This window comes from Taeniopygia guttata, chromosome 12, assembly GCF_048771995.1.
Source record: "Taeniopygia guttata chromosome 12, bTaeGut7.mat, whole genome shotgun sequence".
Classification (NCBI taxonomy): domain Eukaryota; kingdom Metazoa; phylum Chordata; class Aves; order Passeriformes; family Estrildidae; genus Taeniopygia; species Taeniopygia guttata.
The window spans coordinates 17,585,319-17,607,221 of record NC_133037.1 but is presented as its reverse complement, the minus strand read 5'-3'; the positions used below and the strand labels follow the sequence as shown (position 1 = coordinate 17,607,221).

The window sequence follows — 21,903 nt, the reverse complement described above, 5'->3', positions numbered from 1 at the left end:
TTTCAAATTCCATGTGGAGCTATGGATCCTCACATGCAGAGAAGTGATACCTCTAATATCATATCCAAATTATTTCTCACAGTTCGACTTTACAAAAAAAAATAAAGTTTCAATCAACTGCTTTAAAGGCCAAAGTGAGCATAAGGAGTCCTTCAGCACCTGAAAAAAGTGTTCAGTGGAACAGAAATTCCTAAGAATTCCCAGGGCATCCCAGGATGGAGGCTCAGATTATTCCCTGGGCAGAAAACTCTTCTCTCCCTTGCGAATGAGTCTGGTGATTCTGTGTTTGATCCATCTTTGCTGGGTGCTTGGCCCCACAGGAGCCAGCCCCTTCCTATTCCCTGATATCTATTTACAGGCAGGATTGATTTAATGTACAGGCTGTGTGTGTCACACAAACTTCTCAAAACCAGCAGAGTGGCGCTGGTAACAATATTCAGTAACAATATTCTATAACAATATACAATAACAATATTCAACAACAATATTCAATAACAATATTCAATAACAATATTCAATAACAATATTCACTAACAATATTCTATAACAATATTCTGTAACAATATTCTATAGCAATAGTCAATAACAACATTCAGTAACAATATTCTGTAACAATATTCAGACCAAGGCACTGCACAAACTTTAATCCTTACCATGGAAAAGCTGCAAGGAAAGGCAGTGGAGCCCATGAACAGCGGAAGGCATGATGAGAGTTTTTAGGAAGCACATGCAATGAGCTCCAGCTGTGCTGGTTCTCTTTAGTTTAGAGATAAACCTAAAATACAGAGTTATTTCCCTCTGTCTCCACACCCAGTTTCTTTAACATGGATTTTTTTTAATATGGATAACTTGCAAATCTGTCACACAGAATTATTTTGGCTATTTTTGTCAAGATGCACTGAACACATCTATATCCAATGCCTCATCTAGTGTAGCTGTACTACAAAAATAATAGAGGTTAAATAAAAATAATTTAGGTTAAAACTCTGGAAAACAAATATGATTGAAAAAACATGGCATAACAAACATGATACATGAAAAAAAAGGGTGAAATGCTTTAGATAGACCTAATTTAAAAAATCATATAAAATAAGCAATTCTAATAAATTCAGATTTGGGAGTTCTTTCTTTAACCTCTGATTAATTTACTGGTCATGATCCTAATTACTATGCAGGGCACTGCCAAGTGCTGTCAACGATATCTATTCCTTTGTAGCACAAATTACTGCTCAAAATCTGAGGTAAGATATCTCAGAATGAATGAAGGTTTTGAGGAGGCCACAGGGTTAATGGGATCACTTAAGAAAAATATTCTGACTCAGCTTATCATTAGGATTTCCACTTTTACTCAGCTTTGGGGACATTTTCTCCAGAACCGGATAGAACTGTTTAGGCTGGAAAAGCCTTTGGAGAGCACTGCATCCGAGAGTTATCATCACCTAAACGCGTCCCCAAGTGCCACATCCGGATGCTTTTTGAAAATGGCCAGGAATGGTGACTCCACCATTTCCCTGGGCAGATTTCCCAATGCCTGACCACTCCTTTAGTGATTTTTTTTTTTTTTTTTTTTTTTTTTTTTTTTTTTTTTTTTTTTTTTTATTTCCCAGGTCTAAACCTCCCCTGGCCCAGCCTGAGGCCGTTCCCTCTCCTCCTGTCCCTGTTCCCTGGGAGCAGAGCCTGAACCCCCCGACTGTCCCCTCCTGGCAGGAGCTGTGCAGAGCCACCAGGTCCCCCCTGAGCTCCTTTTCTCCAGGCTCAGCCCCTTCCTGTCAGAATCTGTGGGTATTGGGGATTCCGAGATTGTAGAAAGTCTCTGTCTTTCTGCCCCGCTGCCATAATTGGTCTGTGCTGTTTCAAGGTTGTTTATTCTGTTTATCTCTAACATGTTCTGCTGCCCTGCCGCAGCTCTGTCCTGCAGGGCAGCGTGTGGGGCTCTGCCCTCAGTGGGATGGTACAAACATTAAATACCACAAACTACCTGTGCTGGATTTACAATAACGTGCCAATATCTGTCACCTACGTTGGACAGTGTGTCCCCAGCCTGAACCAACAGAAAAATGCCAACACCACAGTGAAACATGGAGGGCATGAAGAAGGAGGAAAAGGACACAACACACCCAATTTCCTCCATCTTGTCCCCTCTGAACCCCTAATCTAGAATCCTAAAATTTTACTTTTGCACCCGTGCCACACTTAATTATTACTCTTGTCAAACACTCAAAGCTTGTAATTCATCCTGTAAGATTGAAAACTCTTTTCCATGGACAGAGATCACAGCCAGTGTCTCTGGGGGCTCTGTCCAGGGGGGTTCCTGACCCCTGCCAGGGTCCCAGACCTGCCAGGGCAGCCAGAGGGAAGCTCTGGATTCCCACACCTTCCCAGCTCCCTCAGCCCCTTCCCAGCTCCGTTCCCTGCCCTGGACCCCTCCAGCCCCTCCAGGTCCTTCCTGTGAGGGTTCGGCGCTGCCCCAGGACTTGGGGTGGTGCCTCAGCAGTGCCAGCACAGGGGACAATCCCTGCCCTGGTCCTGCTGCCAGCCCAGGGCTGGCACAGCCCACCACTGGCCTCGTGTCCACCTGGGCACCCCTGGGCACCCCTGGGCACCCCTGGGCACCTCTGGGCTCAGCTGGTCACACCTGGGCACCCCTGGGCACCCCTGGGCACCTCTGGGCTCGTGTCCAGCCGCTGTCCCCAGCACCCCCAGGGCCTCTCCCACCTTTCCAGCTGCCCACCCCAGGCTGGAGCTGCAGGATTTCTGTGGTCCCAGGGCAGGACCCGACACTTGGCCTGGCTGTCCCCAGCCCACGGATCCAGGCTGTCCCCAGCCCTCCGCAGAGCTCCTGCCCTCAGCAGATCTGCATCCCCCTGGAGAGCAGGCAAGGAAAATTACACAGTGGCAAGGTCGGTATTGAATATTTCCCTCCTGCTGATGGCAGCTCTCAGTGACAGCGCAGGAGTCACACAGCTCCCAGCACGGCCGTGGCACAATCCCAGTCTGACACTGATGCTGACATTCCCTTCTGCTGGCTTTTACCCACCTGAGCCCAGTAAAGGCAGCAGGCAGCACCACCCTCACCAGTGGCTTTGTCAGAATTCTTGCAGGAACCTCACCAAGCCCCAAAAACACTGTTAAAAATATTCTTTGCACAACTCTGGCCAACTGTTCTGCAGCATCATACCAGGCCACTTCCCCTTGATTAGAAACATTTGCTCAAATGAGGTTATTTTGAGTTGCAAGTACATTACCTTGTGTCAGAGAATGATTCATGAATACAGATTTTAATAAAATAATTAACATTTTGTGCATAAGATAGTATTTAATGTTCTAGACCAAGATGTCAATCTGAATCCTAGGCAGCACCACACTTTCCATGCCTTGATTATTCAAATATCAAATCCTTTTCATGCTGTAAAAAACCAGCTGTTTGAGAAGAATAATTTTTAAATTATAATTATTTTGTATATGTGGAATGGTGATTAAACCACTAAAGGTTAGACTATATTTTGTCTATCAGAAAATACAGGGATTTATCAGCCTTTTTTATTTGTAAGCAATGTTTAGAAGGTCTGAATATGCAAAATCTGTTCTTGCAGCTAACAGACAGTTGAAGGATAGGATTAAATAATGTCCAGAACAACAGGTAGGTTGATAAAGACTGGAATGCATCCAGGAGTTTGGTGGCAAGGAAAAAACTGCAGTCCACCGGAAAAGAGTCAAAATATTGTTTTGACAACTTGCATTAAATTATGCTCTCACATTTCTTTCTCTGCAGCAAGAGGCACTACCAAAAAATAGAAAATTTTTATGTCAAATTTTTGTTTTGCAAGAATTATCAAAATCTAGTCAGTGCTATTTGCAGAAAACCCTTTTCATTTAATGTTCTTTACACATCTGCAGCTGACCTCTCCCTGCATGTGCCCCAGCCTGAGGAGCACCTAATTTGTCACCAGCACATAATTGGGGGACAAGTCCTTGATTATTCGCGATATTTCCAAGCTGCAGGACTGTTAGAACATTTCACTTGCAAAATGCAGCTCTTGAACCACTCCTTGCTGCATTCTCCCAATGAAATTATCCCTCCTCTCATCTTACCATCCCTACAAACTTACTCAAGGACATCCTGAAAACCTGGAGCAGCACTGATGCAGCAGTGCTCACCCCATCCTCAGGAACCTTCCTCTATCCAGGGCTGCTCATTTCACCAGGAAAGTGGAATTTATTTGGATTTCAGCAGGACCTGCCTGCACTTAGAACCAACAGGAGTATTTTTGTCATTTGCTACGTGACAAAATTCCCAGCCAGGAGCTCTCGTTTGTGATGGAAGATGGAACAAACAGCAGCAGCTCAATTTCCTCACCTTCCTCCTGGATGCTTTGCATTTGAAGAACAAATCCAGCCATTCCAGCCCTGCCATCAATCTACAATCCCAAAGCTCTACAGAATTGTTGCTACACAGCAAATGCTCACATCAACCACTGGGAAAAGCACTGTTCAACTATTCCCAGAAAAACCTAAGTGTGGTAAGAAAAGAAGAATTTTTTACCCAAACTATCCATTTTGGTGATTTTATTATGAAAAAATAAATCTTACCTGTAAGATTTTTTTCAAACATTATATAAAATCTTCATCAATAAATGGCACAATATTAAAACCAGAAAAAAGATGCAGATTTCTTTCACTTCTCTTGTTTTGTCCTATCTTCAAAATATTAGATGAGAACCAAGTTCTTGGTAACTTTACATCTGATTTACTTAGAAAGGAAGTATTTTTGAAAAGCACTGTTGAACATTTTCAGCCCCTGAAGTCATTGGACAGGTCAATTCTGCAAAGAGAACTGCATTTAAGCCTATTTCTGGAAAGTGGCTTTTGATTGTGATTTTTAGGCTGAAAGCAGGCTGGACTAAAATTGTATTTCAGCTTTGTGAACATCCTATGAAACACTTAATAAGAATTTTTCAACCTAATTACCTTTTTTTTTTTTTTTTTAAGGTCCATCTCATCTAATAAGATGATTGATAAAGCACATTTCCAATCTCACAATTACATATTGGGGGGGGGGGGGGGGTTAAAATGCTCCCAGTTCTAAGAATTAGTTCTGCAGTAAAACAGCCCTTCCATCAGGAATTCCAACTGGGATTTGCTCACAATCCAGACCAGCTGGGCAATGCTTGAAGCACCACAGTTTCTGCATCAATTATCCTTGGGGAAATATATAGATTTCTAATCATCTATTGCTTCCTTTTGAACGTTGCATAAGGGATTTATGAAAAGGATTTTTCAGGCACGCCATCAGTCAGAGAGCTTTAGAGACAAATATTAGGTTCTGCAAAAGCATTTTTACACTACTTGGACACTCACAAATGCAATCACTCCCTCCTGCCAACTCCCAGATTATTATGTAATATACCCAAGCTTTTACATTTATTCAGTATACACAACTGTGGTTCAATTTGGCACATTTTTGGTTTTTAAATATGAATAAGAATGCCTCAAAGAATAAAATGGAGTTGGGAAATATTTATACAAGAAGCTGAGTATGGATTAAAATTGCTTGGCTTCAAAAGTAAAATTAGATGATGTTTAATTTAGTTTATTTATGAAGTTGTATTTGTTAAATTTAAATACGTAATCTCCTCTGAGAGAGTTCAGCTTTGCAAAATGATAATCTGTTCCTATATTTCTATTAGTTGTGATTTATTCTGATTCATTCCTTTGTTCAAAAATGCTAATGAAAGCAGATGATGCCGAAGAAGATCCACAAGCAACAACCCATATATCCATCAGTCTGAAAAACAGGGAGAGGCTGCTCCACACAGTCAGGCAAGAAATCCCAGACAAAAGATTTCTAGGGAACACTGGCTGTGGAGAAACCCAAGCACAGGCTGAACCAGCACCACCTAAATTCTCAAAACTCATCTCAAAAAGTCCTGCAAAGACACACAGCAAATTCCCTCCCTCCTCTGGGTAGGCATGGAAGAGAGATGAATGCTAAAAATCAACTTTGCTGGGCTGTGATGGAGAGGCTCTGGGGAGGAAAAGCTGCCCAAAGCTCTGGGGACATGGGGATTGCATGGGGGGACGAGGGACAGATTGACAGCAGCTCTGCCACTCTGCAAATGTTCTGAGAAGGCACCAAAGAAATTTTCCCATCAGACATCAGGTTTGGAGTGGTTTTTCACAGAAAGAGTGATAAAGTTCTGGAATGGGCCACCCGGGGAGGTGGTGGAGTCCCCATCCCTGGGTGTGTTTAAAAACAGACTGGATGTGGCACTGGGTGCCAGAGCTGAGTTGGGGTGTTGAAGCTGGGTTGGACTCGATGATCTTGAAGGTCTCTTCCAGCCCAGTGGTTCTGTGAATTCTGTGAATTTTTCTGTCACCAGTTGTGGATGTGTTTACTCCACTGCTTGGGTAAGAGCCTGGATGTGCCGAGGAGCCTGCGTGGCCCATAAAACCTTTCTTCCATCACTGGCTCCTACAGCTGCACCCAGAAACTCCCACAGAAACACCCCTGGGGCTTGCCAAGGTCAAGACCTGTTTGCAGACAAAGGAATTTACTGCTGATAACAGAGATCCTCGGAAATACCTTAATTACGACGAGATTTTTTTCCATCCTCCACATGGATTAAAAAACCTCCAAACCACTGCCTCTGGCCTACATACTTTTTCCTTACAAGGCTATTTTTATATGCACACATGGAATATCCCAAAATATCCCACCTTCTGCCTTCCCCATGGAAGCTGATGGATCTTCAATTTAAGCCATGTAATAATATGGTTTGAGGGGATAATAAATAATAATAACAACAGGTTTGAGGGGATTCCCTATTTCTATGCTCATATTTGCTTTGCTCTCCCCACAAAGAGGTAAAAAAGAGTAGGATCTCCTCCCTTTTCCTTTCTGAGCTAAAACCAGCTTCATGGAGCCCTTATGGCCACCACCACAGATGTTTGGTGCTCTCTTGATTTAATGGAGCGCGTGGTTCATTCCCTGGTCTGTTCAGTTCTCTGCAGGAATGAACTCCACAGCTCCCAAGAAGAAATTTTTATCTGAAGTAATCACAAGCATTCCTGTATTTGTTTTCTTACTGCTGCGGTGGAACTTGGGGGCTATAAAAAAGCAGAGTCATGGGAGAGAAAGTCAAATCCATATAAAATTTTGAATTAAGTAAGGCCTCGAGCTCTGAGGCTCTGTGTTCACTACAGAACAAACACAAAAGCCAGACCAACATGGAAATGTGCTGCTGCTCCTGAGGGTAACTCCTGAACAGAAATATCTGGCAGCTGGGAGGAAAGTTTCTGGAGAACCAGCTGTGAGGTCAAACACGAATTACTGAGGAAGGGAGTGGATCTGGTGTGGGGGAGGCAGTACAAAATTGGTATTGTTTTCAAGTGAACCACTGCAAGATTAACTTTAAATGGAGTTAAACTCCACAGTAAACCAAAGAGCAAGAAGGATTTTAGAGCAACTGCTCTCTGTTTGGGGGCTTTTAGAGATGCATACATGCTACACACACACAGATAGTGATTTTCTTCTCCATGTGCAAGGATTTATCCTTTCCCTAATCCAGCAATGGGCAGAACTCTTCCCAAGCTTCCCTGTGAAAAGTGCCCTCCTTCAGGAGCCTTTGCACTTTTCAGGGTCAGTGTGAGCCCTTCCAGCACTGCCATCCCACTCTGATTTGCTGCCACTGCCACCAGCCTGGGTCATGCTCTGCCTGAATGCAGCAGGGTCAGTTCTCTGACGGGATAAATCCAGCACAGAAGCTTTCCAGAGGATCCCAGACCCTAATCCTCTTTGATTCCCAATGCCCACAACAGCACTGAGCTCACCAGGACTGACTCCCACTATAAAGTGCCTTCTTTAAAAGGAATATGTTCGGATGTTTCTACTTACTTTAATATTTGTTCTTTCATAGCATTCTAATTCAGCTTTACTTTAAATATTGCAATTATTCTTCTCTCAGGGTTTGGCAATTAAAGCTCAGAAAGCACTGCTGTTTACATGATCAATACTAAAAACTTTAACATGTCCTGTATCTGCAGCTTTCATTGCTCCAGATAAGGTAAAGCAGGGGAACAAGGTTTCCTTAGAAGGAAGCTGGACCCAATTAAGAAATTGTATGTTAGTTTTCTCTACCAAGTGGAAAAAAAATCCCCAAAAAATACTTTCCTAGCAATATTTTTCAAGATCCCCTCCTAATCCTAAAGCAGATACGTAAATGAGGCTTGTATGTTAAGACCTCATGCACTCAATTTCAAGTCTCAAAAAGGTTCAAGAAAAAAAACACTTCAGATGTCTTCCATTTTCCCTTTCATTCCTTTCCATCCTCAGTTCTGATACCAGAATCATGTTTTCAGATTAAAACTTCCAAGTGTATTTCTAAACTAGAAAAAGGAGGACAAGGGCAGGGACGAGGACGCTTCATTTATTATCTTTTCACATTAGAGTTACAGGGAACCTTAATGATATACCAAGCTGTAAACCCTGTAGCTGGTACTGTATTAATCATCTGTCTACATGAGAACTCAGATAAATATATAATCCTATTTCTGCATTGCAGATTTTATATGTGCCTTCCTCAGACTGCTGATTCTTTTTTTCTTTATTTTGAAAACATGGCTGGAGGGGAGGATCCATCCCAAGGCAGGGAATGGCATCCTAACTGCACTTGCTTCAACTAAACAGCCAAATTAAGATTTATAAGAAGATAACCAAAGCAATGGGCAGCAATTCAAGCGTCTGAGCACACTTTGTCTCTCTTAACACATTCTCCCTTCTCCAAGGTCAAGTCTGTTGCCATCCACAGGCAGCAGCTGGCCCACCCGGGCTTCCCTCAGCTTGGGGACGAGCCAGGTCCCGCCTGCACATCCAAACCACTTCATTTTACACAGGCTCCAGTGGTCCCTGTCCATGTCACCTCTTGTCGTGTCACATATTCCTGGGAAAAAATAGATTCCCCTTTTTTGTCTTCCCACTTCAGCCCAAGCATGTCAATAACTCCAACCCCTCCTGTACCTCCAACCTCTCTGTACCTATCTGTAATATTTAGGCATCACACAGGACAGACAGAGATACCCACTCCTATTTTAGATGAACCAAAACAAGATTAAAAATCAAATAAACCAGAGATTCTGCCAACGGTGGTGCAAACTCACCAACACAGTGCCCTGGGGATAACAGCTCCCCACAAACACTCAGTATAAAACATCGACTCAAAACCTCCGTGCCCTGAAGGGGAGCTCTTGGCGCTGCAGTGGAACCATCAGGGCAGTCCTTTGGGGTCAGCCCAAGACACTCAGGGCACCCCTCAGCCTCTCCCCTCCATGGCAGGAGCTCTGTCCTGCCTGGGGCACAGTGATGCAGCGTGGGGAGCAGAGAGGCACCAAACGCTCAGTGAGAGCCATGCAGAACCAAAAGCTGGTCCCCAAGAAAGCTGAGAGGTGCCTTACTTCTCGTTCTTCCTCTAATCCTCCTGCTCCAACCGTTTGTTTTCCTGGCTTTTTCAGCCATCTTATTCAGCACTGCTGATTTAGCACTACCATTTTATCCTGCAGTTCTCTGCATAACAATCACCACGACAGCATTACTGAGACAACCAGTCCTACCATAATGCAAATGTCCTCCATGGGTACTGCAACAATTTGCATTGCATCTCAGGAGCCGTCTGCAATTCTTCTTGGAATTTCCCAGGTTAGCTCAACTACTCATAAATAGGTATTGCTTCAAGCACTGGGGGAAGGAAGATGACAATCTCAATGTGAAAAACACCACGAAATCATCATTTCATTGTAATTGCATTTCTGCTGGTCCCTTAATACCAAGCATCATTTGGAGGTATTTTTAGAACAACGTGTGAAATGTTCATTACAATGCAAGCAGAGGAAAGGGACATGGACATTGCAGTGCAAACTGAACAGCTGTCCTCAGCCAGGACAGCAGCTTCTTCTCCAACTGACTTACAGAGGACACAGATCAATGCTGCCTCCTGATATTTGGGATTGCACATTTCCCAAGGAGACTGGAAGGGTTTATTGGGAATGCTGTTCCCTTCTAATTACCTGTGTGACACAAGGTGTACCACTGTGAAAGACAAGTCAGGTCAGTGGCAGAGCATTTTATTGTGCTTCATCAGCACCAGGGGGGTGCCAAGGTTAGTGAGATGCTGAGCACAACCATTGCAACAAATTTGTCCAGCCCCAAGACAAACAGTGCATGTTCCAAAGAGCCACCACCACTCTGGGAAGTGTCCCTCTTCCCTCAAGGCCCACTGAGGCACAGAAAGTTTGCTGAGCAAAGGCTGTGGATGGCAGGACCTGCGCTTGGAAGGCTGAGGCAGCCAGGGGAATGGGGATGGAGGCCCCCATTCCAGTCACAGGTGACAGATGGCCTCAGAGCAGAGCACAGCAGATCCCACAATGTGTGTGAGGCTGCAAAGGTGTCCCAGACTGTCCCACGCTGGGACATCAGCACGAGCCTGCTCCTTGCTGGTTCCAGCCTCACTGTGTTGGCTGCAGGTTTTACCTGGACTAAAGAGAGTGGAGCACGGAATTAGCACAGAGAGATGAGACAGCACCACCAAAGGGACTGATCGTGGCAGGGCGTCTGAGATTTGGAAAACTGAGGCCCCTTGAGCTCCAGAAGGAAGATGAGGCTGAACAAAGAAGTGGTCTCTGAGAAAACAAGGGTATCCAGGATAAAAATAAGTAGAGATTGGAGAGAAGACCAAGAGGAGTTTGGAAAGACAAGTGAGGGGAGATCCTGGAATTCTGAGATGCATGGAGACAAAAGCTGGAGGATATCTGGGACAGCCTGTGTGTGAGATCAAGCAGGGTAAAAGCCCAAAACTTGTTGGATCTGGAATAAACTCCATCATTCCATCCCAGCATGGGCTGTCCTTCTCTGCCTCACCTGTGACAGCTGGTGGGAATTGTCATATAAGACTTTAGCTGGGGGATGCTGAAGGAGGAATCCCAAATTCTGTTTAAAATTCTGCATCTCATCCTGAACTGTGGTCCAAAGTCTGCATGGATTTATACTGTGGAACACAATCCAAACCGAAGCACAGAAGATAACTTATCAGACTAAGACAGCTCTTGTCTAAGTAAAAATCTCCTCAGATGGAGTGTGTGTATGAGGAGTGTCATTTTCTCCAAATGCCCAGCTAATTTCCAGAGGTCAGGAGCTGGGAAGGTCAGTGAACTGGACAGGCGAGGACTACAGAAATAGCTCTTTGCCCAACATCCCACAGATAAGCATCTTCCCTATCCTGTTTCCACATTCTGTGCGACAGATTTTTCAGCAAGATCCAAATCAGATTGGACTAAATCTCATTTTATTTTTAATTCATTTCATATGGTTTTATTTTTAACTCACTTTAATTGAAATGCAGTGAATGAAATTATCAATTGAAATTACTTCATCAGCTGTGAGTCTTCATTCTTTAATATATAAAATAAGCTCTCAGTAAATCTGAATCACTGATTTTCCTGTTTCATCCTCAAACCCTGGGATGCTGATGCAATGCATTGGGCATTCAGTATTGCAAATTCCACGCTCTCAACCATAAACGTATCCAGAATATTGACCAATTCTTGGCATTTTTTAACACAGCACTTCAGTCCTGGGCTAAATCTTGAAATTGCAGTTCCAGCTCTAATCCTCTCCTTCCAAGAGATTTCTTTTGATGCAATAGCCAAGTGTTTTATTAATGGCCTGGATGAAGGAACAGAGCACCCTGTGCAGGGGCACAGAGTGGGCAAATGGGGAGGTGTGGTTGTGCCACCAGATGGATGAGCTGCCTCCCAGAGGGAGCCACGGGCCAAGAGGAATCCCAGGATGGCCAACAAAGGGAAAGGCAAACTTGTGCCCCTGAGGCAGGCCAGGCTGGGGGCCAGCTGGCTGGGAAGCAGCTCTGCAGAAAAGGCCTTGTGGTTCCTGTTGGAGCCAAAGCTGAGCAGGAGCCAGCAGAGTGTCCTCACAGCACAGGGCTGCCCCCCTTCCCACCAGCACTCTGGGACATCCCAGTGCTCCCACCCGGGCTGGGCTGCCCAGACAAAGGAGACCTGGACTTCCTGGGAGAGTCCTGCAGAGGGGAGGAAGGGACTGGAGCAGCTGACATGCAGGTGGGAGGTTCAGAAAACTGGGACTGCTCATCCTGGAGAGAAGAAGGCTCAGGGGGACTTCATCAATAAACAGCTGATGGGAGAAAGTGAGGGAGATGGAGCCAGACTCTTCTCAATGGTGTCTGGGTAGAGGCAAAAAGGCAAGGAGAGCAAAGCTAGAAGAATCAATTAAAAGGTCAAAAGCTGTGAGGGTGGCCAAACACTGGCACGTGTCACAGGTGGAGAGGTTGGGAAGTCTCCATCCTTGGGGATGCTGAAAACCTGACTGGACATTGCCCTGCTATAGGTGGCTCCACCTGGGGCAGGAGGGGTTGGGCTGGACCATCTCCAGAGGTACCTGCCAACCTCAACTCTTCTGTGCCTCTAAAATCAGCTGCTTTCTCCAGCCATTTCACCTTCACCGTATGGGCAAAGGAGACAAAAGGCAAAAAATGCACAAACTCTTCCATAGAAATCCCAGATCTACTGCTGGTCCTCTTCTAGCTTTTCCCATTAACTGTTTCTAGGATTCTCTGAGAGCCTGGTGCACAGCCCTCAGATGCTTTAACTATGCCATGAATATTTTAAAAACAAGGGAAAACATGTTACCAGCAGGATGAACTTGTTCATGACTTGGTTACCATTTCCCAACTCTGCCAACTCTGGTACCTAAACAGGAATTCCACATCCCTTCTGAGGCTCCATGTTTCACTCATCTGCAGTGTTCAGAGGGAACACGTCCTGCCTTTTACAGAGCTGACAGCCTATTAAATTTATTAAAATACACCTCGTTCCTAACCCTTCTCTAATACATTGCTTCTTCTTCAACTGCAAATCGCCAGGTTAAATGCAAAAGCCAAGGTTATTGATTAAAAATACAACAGTAAAACCATGCTTTTTAACCTAAACATGAGTAAAACTTCAACCAAAAACCCTGGAGCTCTTAAAATTGTACTGTACGCTTACATTTCCTACAAAAGGGCACCGAACTTTCAAATAAAGATTACAATAAAATGCTACTGACCCTCTCCGTTGTTTTACAGACGAAATTAAAACCTATACATTTATATAACCTCCACAATGCCTTTTATTTATCTCTGTTGGCACACAAAAAAACCCCATCCAGCATGCGGAGCATAACCTACCTAGAGAGAAAGACTGTTCTCTTATGCAACTGCTCCACTAAGGATCTATTACCTCGGAGCCCGGCTGGGGAGCTGGGGAAGGCTGGAGCCCGTGGAGCATCCCTGCTGGGCAGGGTGCAGGGCGGCGGGTGATGCTGCCCGGGTGCCAGCCCGGACTGCAGGGGCTGCAGAGGCTCCGAGCTACCCCGGCACACACGGAGGGAGCTCTGGGAGGCTCCATTCAGAGCGGAGTCATCGCTCCCTGCCTGCCTCAGCACCAGAAGGATCCCACAGAGGGGCTGGCTGAAGCTTTAGCATCGTGTTTTAATATCTAAATTATACAAAAACACCTCTCGAATCCTTAGCTGTTGGGTTGTTTTTTGTTTTGTTTTGGTTTTTAACCCCTTTTTCAACTGGCATGTTAAAATTAATCAGAAATGTGTGGTTTTAACCGTGGGGGGGAGGTTGACATTTGATCAGATAATGTATAATCTGAACGTAATTAATCAGAGCAGTACTTGCTAAATTCCACATCCATCATTGTGTCTCCTTGAAAACAGAATGAAAAAACCTGGCAAAAGGCAGCTTATTCTCCACAAGGTTTCCCAGTCAGGTTAATCAAATTAACCACTTTCTTCCCTTCAGAACATGATTTTTATGTGCAAGCTGTAAAAGTATTTCCATTTCTTAAAGGAGGTGGGGTCCATTCAGAGAAACCCCACTGCCGGAGTCCTACTGCAGTGCAATGGGCTCTCGGTGAGTGAGAGAGGGAGTTACAAGGTCAAGACTTCTACATTAATTCCAAAATGTAACAAGGAATTACTACGTGCACAGCTGGCATTTGACAATGTGAACTCCAGGATGAAAATGAAAAAAAAAAAAATTAAAAAAAGCAATAACACTTTTAACATTTTCATATCTTAGCAGGACATACACTCACAGTTGCTGTATTGAGACAGGAAGATATATAAATATATATTTAGTAGGATTCAAAAAAATGTTGCATCCCCTAACCCAACAGCACTGGGAAAGATAAGCTATACATCTGGGGGAAGATGAAAAGGGGGAAGAAAATCTTTCCAAGCTGTTTCCTAGCTACATGGTATGAAATTTAAAAGGAAAAAAGCACTCACAAAAGTGACTTCACGGCAGCTCTTAGAAGAACAGTATGATACCTAGTTCATCATTACCATGTCTTCTGCAACCTGGAATCCTGCTGGGAAGCATGAAACTCTTCCAAGCTGTTCCAATATACATGCATGCAACCTTTTTATATATGCAGAAATCATGAGGAATATCATGCCGTTTTGATTTGCAGCAGAGAAGAAAATTGACCTTTTCCATGAAAATGAATGTATATTTAGCATTGATGCGGACCAAAATCAATTCTCTATAGAAATGAAGATCGATACATAAAAAGGATAAAAAGGGGGCAGACAGAGAAAAAAAATAAATAAAAAGGAAAAACCTTCATGCTGCATTGCTCTACACAACTTATCCACAAGCCTTATTTTATTGCCTTATTCACAAACTTACTCATTTTACCAGCACTACAGGAAAAATGTGAACCACCTCTTCACAGGTAGCAATTTGGATTAAAATGAGAGGAGCATGAACAAAGTAAAAGCTGTCTGTGATCAAAGACCTGCTGGATACCTGAGTCAAACAGTTATTCCAGAGCAAGGTACAAGAGCCAGTCATGCATATGGATGACCTCTCACAAATTAAATGCTAATCAGGAATGCATCTCAGCAGTAAAAAAAAAAAAAAAAAAAAAAAAGAAAAAACATGTGGACTATGAAGTCGATCTGTAATCCCTTCTCTAAGCAAACACTAGCAAAACCCCCCCGTTATCAATTTCATACCACAAATACCTGACATCAACCTCAAATCCCAGCAATAAAAGCACGATTTCCCCACATTAAACGTGCCAGCTCTCCTCCAGACACCCCAACTTGTGCAATATCCCCGCAATCCTTCCCCAACCCCACAACAGAAAGCAACCAGGGGGTCAAAGAGCAGCAGCCCTGTGGAGCAGGGATGGAAAAGGAATGGGTTTCTCCTGCAGGCAGAGCCATTCCCTTGGAGCCCCTTCAGCACTCACCTTGCAGCAGGAGCGGGAGCAGCGGGCTAAGCATCTGCTCGTGGCTGCCTGGGAGCGCCAGGGGTGCCCCCAGCCATGGCCTGGGCAGCCCTGGGAGCGCCGTGCCAGGCTCAGGGAAGCTCCCAGGCTCGTTTAGGACCAGCCTCAAATCGGTGATGGGGAGGATGGGGCAGAGCCCGGCGCTGGCGGAGCGCGGGGCACAGGAGCTGCCAGCGCCGCAGGCGCGGATCAAACGCACAGAATCTCCCTTTACATAATCGGAAATGACTCCCGGAATCTTAGCTTTGCTCTTAAAGCGTCGGATGCCTCACGGATAGCCAAAAGGTTTTTCTCCAAGCAGCGTTCCGTGGATTTGGAGCTGATTCTTCTTTTGGTTAAGTAAATAAATAAATAAATAGATGAAAATGAAAGTCTATCTGTCAGAAGTCTTAATTATTATACCATAACACCTCAGGAAAGCCTTTCCCCATCTTCCCACAGGAAACACCATGCACGGTAAAAAGGAATTACAGAAAATTCCCGGTTTCTTCCACATTATTTTCTAGTCCTTCTCAATACAAAGGCAATGCTTGGGGGTTTTAACCTGCATGCCCTTTACTTTCAAACAAACGCACTGAAAGACTATAAACAGCTCTATAAAGGGACCCACTTGAAGATTACAGATTTTTCTAGCATGAAATAGCTTTGCCTATCATAAGAGGTCATTAAAGTAGAAAAATAAAACAGTCAAAGTGTACTGCTCACATTTTAGTGAAATGTGAGCTTCTGAAAGAAAAAAAAAAAAAAAAAAAGGCACATCCGATTCTTACCAGCAATGATAAAAGCAAAATCCCATCCACGTGTTTTCCTCATCACTAAAGAACTGATTTAATCAAAATCAAGCCCATACGTTTCAAAAACAAGATCATGCTGAATTCTCAACCTACCGAAGCCCGGCAAACACTTTCTGATGCAAGAGAGCCTTTTAGCTATGCAGTTTCTCTTTGACCTTACAGAATAATCTACACTAGTCGCAGCATTACCTTTGCAGAGATTCCCAGGGCACGAACCAAAACCTAATGCATCACTCAGCCCCGGTCCCCACATCATCTTCCCATCAGCTCGCGCCTTCCCCGGCAGCAAAAATGCCAAATAAAGGAGCTCAGGAACGGAAAGGGGAAAGAATTTTTTTTTTTTTTTTTTTTTTTTTTTTATTATTATCATCACCATCATCACCGCCACCACCATCATTATTGCTCTCATGCTGTGGATGTCGCTACTTACTTGGCTAAGACATCCTCCCCAGCGCAACCTGCTCCCGGCTTAGCGGGCGGAGGGCTCAGGGCTCGGCATGGGCGCGGGCAGCCGCTCTGCAGACCGTACCACCGCGGCAGCGCCCGCCGGGGAGACAGCGCTCTGTGCCCGCAGCATCCCCGCACCGCCACCGCACCGCCACCGCGGGGCCACCGCGCCGCACCGCACCGCACCGCGGCACGGGGGGAAGGGATAAAAATAAATAAAAAATAAATCATTCAAAAAAAAAAAATAAATATGGACTGAACCACCATGTTTGTTGTTTGCGATTTTTTTAACGCTTCCCCTGGGATAATGACAAAAACGGAAGATGGCAAGCGACCAGGAATATGCCACTTACTCAGAAACGGGAGAAACCTTCAAGGACAAGGGTTGTCAAGTCCTATCACTGTCGCTGGAAGAGGAAAGGGGGGGATGGAAGGTGGTGGAGGAAAGGGGGCGCGGGGAGCGCGGGGAGCGGCGCATCCCCGGCACCCCCGAGCAGGCGCAGGATGCGGCGGGGCTGGAGCCCGCAGTGCCCGGCGATGCTCGGGCTGTGCCCGCTGCTGACAGCCTGCCACGGCGGCGTGTCCGTGCTGCAAATTACTTCATAATCACCCTCTGCAAAGATCCGGCTCGCTCGCCCTCCCCTGCTCTTTCTGTTTATGTAAGAACAATGGGGATTCTACGGAAAATAGCAAAAAAAAAAAAAAAAAAAAAAAAAAAAAGCCTTGCAGCGCTATGGGGTTTGTGTTGTGTTTGTGTCCCTGCCATGCCTGCCATGCATTCAAACCCGTACAGGAGGAACAGTGAAATATCCCCGTTTAATCTGATCTGGTCACATCAGCATGTGCTGTAAAACCACACACACATGCCAGAGCAGCTCTCTGCCCTTCTCTTCTTCCTCCTTACAGCCCTGCACTTTGGGGAATCACTGCATTTTATCTACAGCTTCTGACTATCCCTTCTGAGTTGTTATGATGTGTCTGCTATTTTGAATTATTAGCACATAGAGTATTCAGAAATGTAAAAGGCTTTTCCAATGGAATACTGTGTTATGGCAGTGCAAAACAAATCCAAACACCAAAAATAAGAGAGAGACATCAGTCCTTTGAAAAGCAGAACATTTTCTGTGTAATAGTTTAATTTTTTTTCAAAGGAAATTGCGATCAGTGCATGTACAATGTCCAAACTATAACTTCAATATCCCTACTTCAAACTGTTCAATCCTGTGAGTGACTGAACACAAGAAAATACCTCTTTTTTTTTTTTTTTCCTTTTTTTTCCTTTCTTTTCTTTTTTTTTTTTTTTTGGAGGGGGGGAGGAGGGGGGAAGAATGTGTAAAACAGCACAGATAAAAGTTGGGATGTATTCTGTAGCATCCTAGGAGAGCAGCGGCTCATGGCTTGCCTGTGCCTTGGCCAGGGCGGGCAGGAGCACCTCCCTGAGCAATAACAGGAGTAGCTGTGCTGATGCTCTGTCATCCTGCCTTACTCGCTGCTCAGAATATCAATTCAGCCAGTTAAACCAAAAGTCTGCACTGCACCAAAATGGAAGCTATTTAAAAAAAAAAAAAAAAAAAAGTGCTGGGATCATTGATCAGGAGTTTTATCTATGCTGATCAATATTTTCTTAACAAAGTAAAATTTAAATCAGGACTAGGATCAATGCTGAATTTTCTCATGTGAGACTGCCTTTATCATTAGGAAGCTACAGGCAATTACATGCATGCCAGGACACCAGATGCAGTGACTTTGGGTTATATTAAGCAGAGAGACGTGTCCCCTTTTCAGAACAAGTTTTCAGTACAAACTGCAGCTCTGAGGAGTTTGCAGTGCAGCTCAAACTGAATCCTAGCACTGAACAAAGCAGTGCTCCAGTTAAATGTCTTGTGCTGAGGTCCCAGACCCATAAATGTTGGTGACCTCTACTGCTCTGTCAGAAAAGCAGGAAGATACTGAGACATCTGCAATTATCTGGTTACTGACATTCATTTTTTTGATAGAAATTTTGAAGATAATTTGAAAAGCAATAGAGAAGGTTGATTGACACAGTACCAAAATATATTAAAGAAGACTTTTTTATTACTCTCTCTTTCCTGAAGGAATAGAGGACTAGCTTAAAGAAACTCAGCACAGCATAAAAAACTTGTTCCACACGTTTGGCTGTTGCCAGTTTGAGGAGTGCTGCTCTCAAAGACTTTGTGTCATACTACAGGAACTTCAGGGCAGAGACAGAATCATAAAATCTATATCAGAAGAAACTCTAATTCTTATTTTTAAGTAACAGGATAGGCAAGGGAATAAGAGAAGGAGAAAAATTTTAAAAAATGTTCGAAAGGGAAGGAAAAATTTAGTTTGAACATTTATTATATACCCAATCCAACCAAGTTTGCACATGGATATTCCTGGTGCTCTCTCACCACAGGCCTCCAAAGCCCCAGAGCATGTGGGGAGATGGACAAGCCAGGAAGATTTTGGGAGGTTTGTTTGGAGCCTGCTCAGAGGGTTGTGTTGGTTCTACCTCCACCACAACGCTGCCAACCTCCAGCCAAGGCCAAGCGTTAATGCTGATCTCCATCCGAAGAATGCAAATCCTGGTGTGGGAGCTGAGCTCCCAAGACCTGGATTCGTGCACACCCTGGCTCGGAATAAAGAGGCAACCTCATGTTTGCCCTCATTTAAAGCTCCCAAGTGAAAACTCTTCAGAAATGGCCCAAACCTGAGCCCCAGCACTGCTGAGACAGGGCCAGCAGTTCTCTGGTTCCAGGCTGCCCTCAAAGTTACAAGACCACAGTCCCAGGGAATAGCTGCTACCCACAGCAAGTGCCCTCCAACCAGAGCTACAGCCAGCAATTCCACCCTCAGAAATGGGCCAGGCAGTAAACAGCACCTCTAGGAACACTCTGGGCTCAGAATTTAAAGGGTTGGGGGGTTTATTATTATTACTTTTTGGACACAACTGTGAAAATATTAACATTTTCCAACCCGGCTTCCAGCACGTGCAGCTCAAAATGGCTGCAACATTGGCTGGTGCTTTTATGAGGTATTTCATCATCAAATTTAATAGCAAAGCCCTGGCAAAGCAAGATACCATCTGAAATGAAGGTTTGTCAGCACATCTTCATGCCTATTAAAGCATCCAGCAGCATGTTATTTAGCTCTGACAGAAAAACAATTTAACACCTTAACTTGGGGGCAAGGAGCGGAAATGGAGCAGAAAAACGGAATGGAAAATAGAAGGATGCTCTTTGGGGGTAAGTTTAAAAAACACAACAGTGCTTACAAGATATAGAAGGAATGAGACTTTCGCTGTTGAGCTTGAACTGCAACTTGAAAAGATTGTTTCCCCAGTAAAACTTCAACTGACAATTTGTATTCGGACGCAAAAGAGCCTACCTAATCTCTTTGGAGAAAACTTTAATTCCGAATGTGCTGGTGATAGACATCACAAGCACATTTCAAGGTCTTTATGAGATAATTAATGACAGGAAACACAGGATCATAATTTTAATTCCTCTTTCAGGATCATGGGGACCAAGACCTCCTTTCCAGTGAGGTTGTCCAATCAAAGGAATGACACTGGAAAACAGCAGCAGATTTCTAATATTTTCCTAATCACAACCCAGATACTGCAACTAGAACAGCAGACTGGCAGCCTCTCATATTTTTAAACCTCATTTGCTACGTTTTTCAAAACAAGAATTAAATCTGTTTTCAGATTCGGTGTCTCTCCAGTTTGGGAACACAGAGCAGTAATATTTCTGCAAGGAAACAGCTTGTGCTCCCAAACTGTGCAAACATGTTATCCTGGGAAGCAACACGACCTAATAAAAGGAGTGGAGGAGAGGGACCTCAGAACAGTCACATTCAAGGACTTGCCCTGCTGTTTCCTGACTGGGAGATGTTAGTAGGTCACTTGATCCCACTGTGCTTCAATTTCCCTAACTATAAAGTCAGTGTATTCCCGAGTTTAAATTACAGCTCTTCGGAGCTGGTTGCTTGGTTAACCCTTCCCTGCCCTTGGGAGAAGATGTTGGGCACACCTGCCTGTGCTGGAGGAAGTTCTGGAGTTAATCCAGGCACAGGGCTTGGGCTGGGAGAGCCCAGAGCTCCCACCCAAGCCCAACCATTCACTGCATGATTTAAACCTCAGAAGCTCACGGTTGCCTTGAACTCTTTATTTCATCTGCCACATTTATTTTCCTGTACAAATCGCCACTTGCTCTGACTGATAAATTATTGCAGCTCCAATCAGCTCACTTCCTTGACCAGCATCCCAACTTTCTCAATATCTGAAAGGAAAACTACCAGCCAGCCAGAACTGCAGTTCCCCCCTCTCTTTCAATCTCCACCATCTGATATCTACAAATATTTCCCAGTTTTTCTTCTTCCACCACCTAAAAGCCATGCCCACAAAGACCAGGTGCCTGCAAGGCTGGGCTGCCATTGCTGCCCCCTCCTTGCCACAGGTTTAAAGCTCAGAAAAGAACACCAGGCTCCCAGGATCACCCCAAAAGGAAGAGAAATCTTTAGGCTCTTGCAACAACAACAAAAAACCCCAAAAAACTGAGGAAGAAGCATTGATTAGCCTGAGCTTCCCAGTAGAGCTTAAGTAAACCCAGCTCACTGCCACAGTCTAAGCACAACAAAGGCAAAGAAGCATCTCAGCAGTCTCCTCCAAAGGGATCTGCCCTGGCCTGAGTGGGGACCTGCAGTATCTGACACAGCTAAACCTGGATCCACTGCTGAAATCAGCTTCTCAACAGCCTAAGATGGGCCTAAGAATACAAAAGCTGTCTTATACCAGCCTTCAACCCACTTGGCTTACAGACAGAATCTGCCATCTCACATGTACATGAGAGGAAATATTTGTTGACACTCAGAACAAATCTTAGACCAACCAATAGAGTGGCCTGACAAGAGCTTTGAAGAGCAACCTTGTGAGGGAGCCACAACTTCTGGGAACTGTGGATAGGCAGCAAAGGAATCCCCTCTTCATTCTCTGGGCATTTAAACCCCATGAACTGCCAGTTCTCAAAACAGAATTTGTGCCAACTGCCTTCCAGCATTAATCTGTTTACTTAATGTAATACAGTAATACTGGGAGGCAGACTCCAGTCCTTTGTGATTTCCACCACAGGAATTCCCTTCCCTGGGTTCTGGAAGGGAATGTTACTCTCCCCCTGAAGCCTCATATCGCTGGTCCTGATGGAGATTAAAAATGTAATCCAAAGTCAATTAAACTCAAATTATAGGATTGTACAATTTATAGGGGTCACATCAGCTCATACCAAACTGC

General features: G+C 44.5%; 2 protein-coding genes and 1 non-coding gene across 25 annotated transcripts in view; all 3 read right to left on the bottom strand.

Annotated features, from left to right (window-relative positions):
* The window catches only part of ATP2B2 (ATPase plasma membrane Ca2+ transporting 2), a 399,432-nt gene that overhangs the window by 211,686 nt on the left and 165,843 nt on the right, over window positions 1-21,903 (bottom strand). For 6 of the 23 annotated variants that reach the window (XM_030283550.4, XM_030283573.4, XM_072934746.1 and 3 more), the window contains exon 1: window positions 16,594-16,731. The exons of 5 other annotated variants lie outside the window; for them this stretch is intronic. The gene's annotated coding sequence lies outside the window, so the exon portion shown is untranslated. 12 more of the 23 variants (XM_030283567.4, XM_030283562.4, XM_072934743.1 and 9 more) reach the window with 12 other exon arrangements.
* LOC140684970 (uncharacterized) lies at window positions 2,081-4,119 on the bottom strand. Its single transcript, XM_072934981.1, has 3 exons — window positions 4,110-4,119; window positions 2,664-3,209; window positions 2,081-2,613 (listed from the first exon to the last, which is right to left on the bottom strand). Exons 1-3 carry the CDS (start codon window positions 4,117-4,119, stop codon window positions 2,210-2,212), a joined length of 960 nt encoding a protein of 319 aa, XP_072791082.1. The 3' UTR covers window positions 2,081-2,209.
* MIR2969 (microRNA mir-2969) lies at window positions 6,403-6,504 on the bottom strand. The gene is given in 1 exon segment (NR_048977.1): window positions 6,403-6,504. It is a non-coding gene; the product is annotated as a microRNA mir-2969 (primary transcript).

Bases quoted from the DNA above. Each gene is read 5' to 3' on its own strand.
- LOC140684970 (XM_072934981.1), bottom strand. The intron at 2,614-2,663 runs GTGCCCAGGGGT...CTGAGCCCAGAG, and splicing joins GGCTGGACACGAGCCCAGAG to GTGCCCAGGGGTGCCCAGGG.